This window comes from Myotis davidii, unplaced genomic scaffold (genome assembly GCF_000327345.1).
Source record: "Myotis davidii unplaced genomic scaffold, ASM32734v1 scaffold663, whole genome shotgun sequence".
NCBI lineage: Eukaryota > Metazoa > Chordata > Mammalia > Chiroptera > Vespertilionidae > Myotis > Myotis davidii.
In genome coordinates, this window is record NW_006295816.1 from 3,890,365 (window position 1) to 3,893,687 (window position 3,323).

Here is a 3,323-nt window from a genome sequence, read left to right on the forward strand (position 1 = left end):
TGCATGTAAATGCTATAAAAATAATCCAGAGTAATGAGATAGAGTAATATTATTACCTGGAATATTACCAGAATGGGGAAACTATTTTAGATAGGGTAGTAGAAAAACTCTCCCTAATCCCCTGGAGGATGGCTCCTGCGTGACCCCGCCTCGGACTTCACTCCGCCGCCTCCCGACAGTTAGGGTTTGTCCACAAGTCAGAGGGAGAGGCCCAGGGAGCTTGTAGATGCGATCATAGTGCTTTCCTGAGTCTTCTGGGAATTTCAAAAATTTATCTTTATTGTTGAAAGTGTAACAGATGTCCCCTTCGCATATGGGCATTATTTGTAAGGAAACATTGGGTTGTCCATAACCCCATGCACTATGAGTTGTTTCAAAGAATAATCCTCTTTAAGTGCCAAGGAAATAGTTAACTAAGCTGCAAAGAATCTATCCTGGCCAAGGAAACACTGGCCGATAAACCGCCCCGTGGGGAAGTGGGGTTCAGCCTTATTTATGAGAAAGGCTGCCACAGGGTGTCCCCCCAAAAATGCTTACACACTTGGAATAATGATTAATTCCATGGTTCTTCCTTTTCAGATTTAGCCCATTGGAATTAATCATTGTTCCAAGTGTCTATACATTTTTTTGTATATGTAAGGAAATCATTTGGAAACTGGAAGTCAGAATGGGTAAAATGTAAATTTTAAAACCATGGAGTCTAGCCGCTGAGCTAGTAGCTGACCTCAGCTTTCTCTGGTGCAGCCTGTGGGCCTCTCCACAGGCCAAGTGGAAGCCATGCTGTCAGGATTGTAAATACAAGGAATTAGATTCAGAGCATCAGACATTTCCCAAGTCCCCTGAGGGGCACAGCCCCCTCCGTGGAGCGGCCCTGGTAGAGGTAGGAGTCGCCCGTGGTTGGCAGCTGGCATGAGGAGGACAGACCCCATTGAGAGAGGAGCACCTCTTCAGTGCAGCTTTTTCTAACTTTCATACCTCTTGATAGTAACGTCAGGGTTTAAAGTAGGTCAGTTTCGCTTTCATAACTCACAAGTTCTGTGTGGAGAACGCTTCCTGAGACATTCCTTTTAAATGTTTTATGTTGCACGCAAGCTTTAAGATTTCACAGCAAAATCGGTGTGAAGATGCTTGGAGACATTTCATTCTCCGGTGGGAGTGATAGCCAGGGAGATGAGTCACTGCTATGAAAGCCCTTCCGCCCGGGAATGTGCGGTCATTAGTGGGTCCCCTCCTTCCTGTTTCCTGTAGGATCATTAAAGAGAAAGTTTGAAAGAACCTTACAGATTCTTACTCATTCCTGTCCCTCTTCAGATGAGGAAACTCACGTTTAATCATTCCAGCTGGAATGAGCTGTCTTGCGTGTCTCTCCCACAGAAGGATGTCAGCAGTGTTTGCAGATGCCCCTTTAAGGAGGGGACCCCCTACCCCTGCGGTGGGGGCTGGGCCAAGTGTGTTCCTTCCAACAGGGAGGTCACCGTGGAAAAGCCCCACAGACACGACCTCGGCTGGGTGGTCGGTCGGCATCTGCCGAGTTGAGGAGTCAGATTGGTAGCCTTTCACCTCGGGAGTCTTCCTCCCGGAACTCGTAACTTCGGTCTGATCGTGAGGACGAATCAGACAACATCAGACAGGATGCCCAACAGAGCTCCAGCTGGAGCAGGCGGAGCCGGCGGGGCCAGGGAGACGGTGACTGTGACGTGGCCTCCTGGGTGGGACCTGGAGCAGTGAGCGGACGTTAGCACAAACCAAGGAAACCCAGATACAGGGGACATGAGCCAGCCGACTCCTCGGCGGGACACGTTAGCTCTGGAAATGGATGTGAGGAGTACCGGAACCCAACTTTTCTATAAACCTTAAACTTTTCTAAAACAGAACTTTGGCCAAAAGCAGTAGTAAGAGGCAGAGCCTGGGCCAGACCCCGGCCCCGCGGCCTCCTCACCACCTGCAGGGATCGCCAGGCGCGAGGGGGACCCGAGCCCTGTCCCCCGGGCTCAGACCCCGGCCCCGCGGCCTCCTTACCATCTGCAGGGATCGCCAGGCGCGAGGGGGACCCAAGCCCTGTCCCCCCGGGCTCAGACCGCGGAAGGACTGTGCCTGCGGGAGGGAGCGCAGCTCGGACGTTGTCACCACGGCTTGTGCTCACGTATCTGGTTTCTTCTCACAATGTTCTTTTACAGCAGAGAACGAGGAGGAAGATGAACTTGAAATGGAAGTGGAAGACCAGGATAGCAAAGACGCCAAAAAACCAAGCGTCATAAACTTTGACACCAGTCTGCCAACATCGCACACGGTACGTAGCTCAGCGGCAGGTCTAACGGACGCGTATGGCGACCGCAGGTGCAAGTTCTCAGCGGAGGGACCGGTCGGAGCCTGGCTAGCGCTGCTCACAGCAGAGCCGGGTCCCAGGGACTTGCCAGCAGTTTCACCCCTCGTCCTGCTGTCACCCTTTGAGGAGTGGTCCCCTTCGTTGTGTGTTTCTGCTGGTCGTGGAGGCACTAAGTTACTTACTCTCTGCACCACTGGGCACTGGGGCGCTGCTTACCCCCCTGACCTCTCACCCTGTCGCGTGTGATGTTTGGGCAGAGAGACATTCTTATCTCAGTCAAAATGAAGTCTTTTGAACTAGAAAAATGGTCTTGGAATCTAAGAGCCAGAACTAGACTCTCATGGGGGATGCTGATGCCCAAGGTACTATTATTTGAGAAAAGTTAGCGCCCTCTGTGTATGTTTCCCCGGGTTGGGTTTGAGTCTGTTGTGTGCGCGTGCTGACGCCGTGTGACGACCGTGTCTGCCCGCAGTACCTGGGGGCCGACATGGAGGAGTTCCACGGCCGCACCCTGCATGACGACGACAGCTGCCAGGTGATCCCGGTGCTACCGCAGGTGGCGATGATCCTCATCCCGGGGCAGACGCTGCCCCTGCAGCTCTTCAGCCCGCAGGAGGTCAGCATGGTGCGCAACCTGATCCAGAAGGACCGGACCTTTGCCGTGCTCGCGCACAGGTGAGCCTCCACGGCTCTAGAACCTTGCCTGTGAGGCCGGCCTGCGTGGGAGAGAAAGGGCCTTTGCATTCAATGTCAGGGGTGGCTTGTGCAAAAGAACGGCTGCTCTCAGTTCCCAAGATGTCCATTACAGGCCGGGGTAGCTGCAGCTGGTTCAGGTGTCCTGTGGCAGCTGCAGGAAGCGGGCGGTGGGGCGGGAAGGAGCCGTAGTCCCACCCCAGCGCGGTGTGCTGGCAAACACGCAGCAGGACTGAGGGCTGCGGGGCAAAGGAGCGTTTGCTAGGGGCCGAGGGGGTCACCGTGAGCCCTGGTCGCTCTCCGG

The 3,323-nt window shown here is 53.9% G+C and overlaps 1 protein-coding gene across 1 annotated transcript in view; it reads left to right on the forward strand.

Moving 5' to 3' along the window:
* The first annotated feature begins 2,148 nt into the window (after positions 1-2,148).
* CRBN (cereblon) overlaps positions 2,149-3,323 on the forward strand; it is a 10,777-nt gene continuing 9,602 nt past the window's right edge. The window contains 3 exon segments of the mRNA XM_015568360.1: positions 2,149-2,220; positions 2,223-2,290; positions 2,799-3,001. Of these exon segments, the coding sequence (XP_015423846.1) occupies positions 2,196-2,220; positions 2,223-2,290; positions 2,799-3,001 (296 nt within the window). The 5' untranslated portion in view covers positions 2,149-2,195.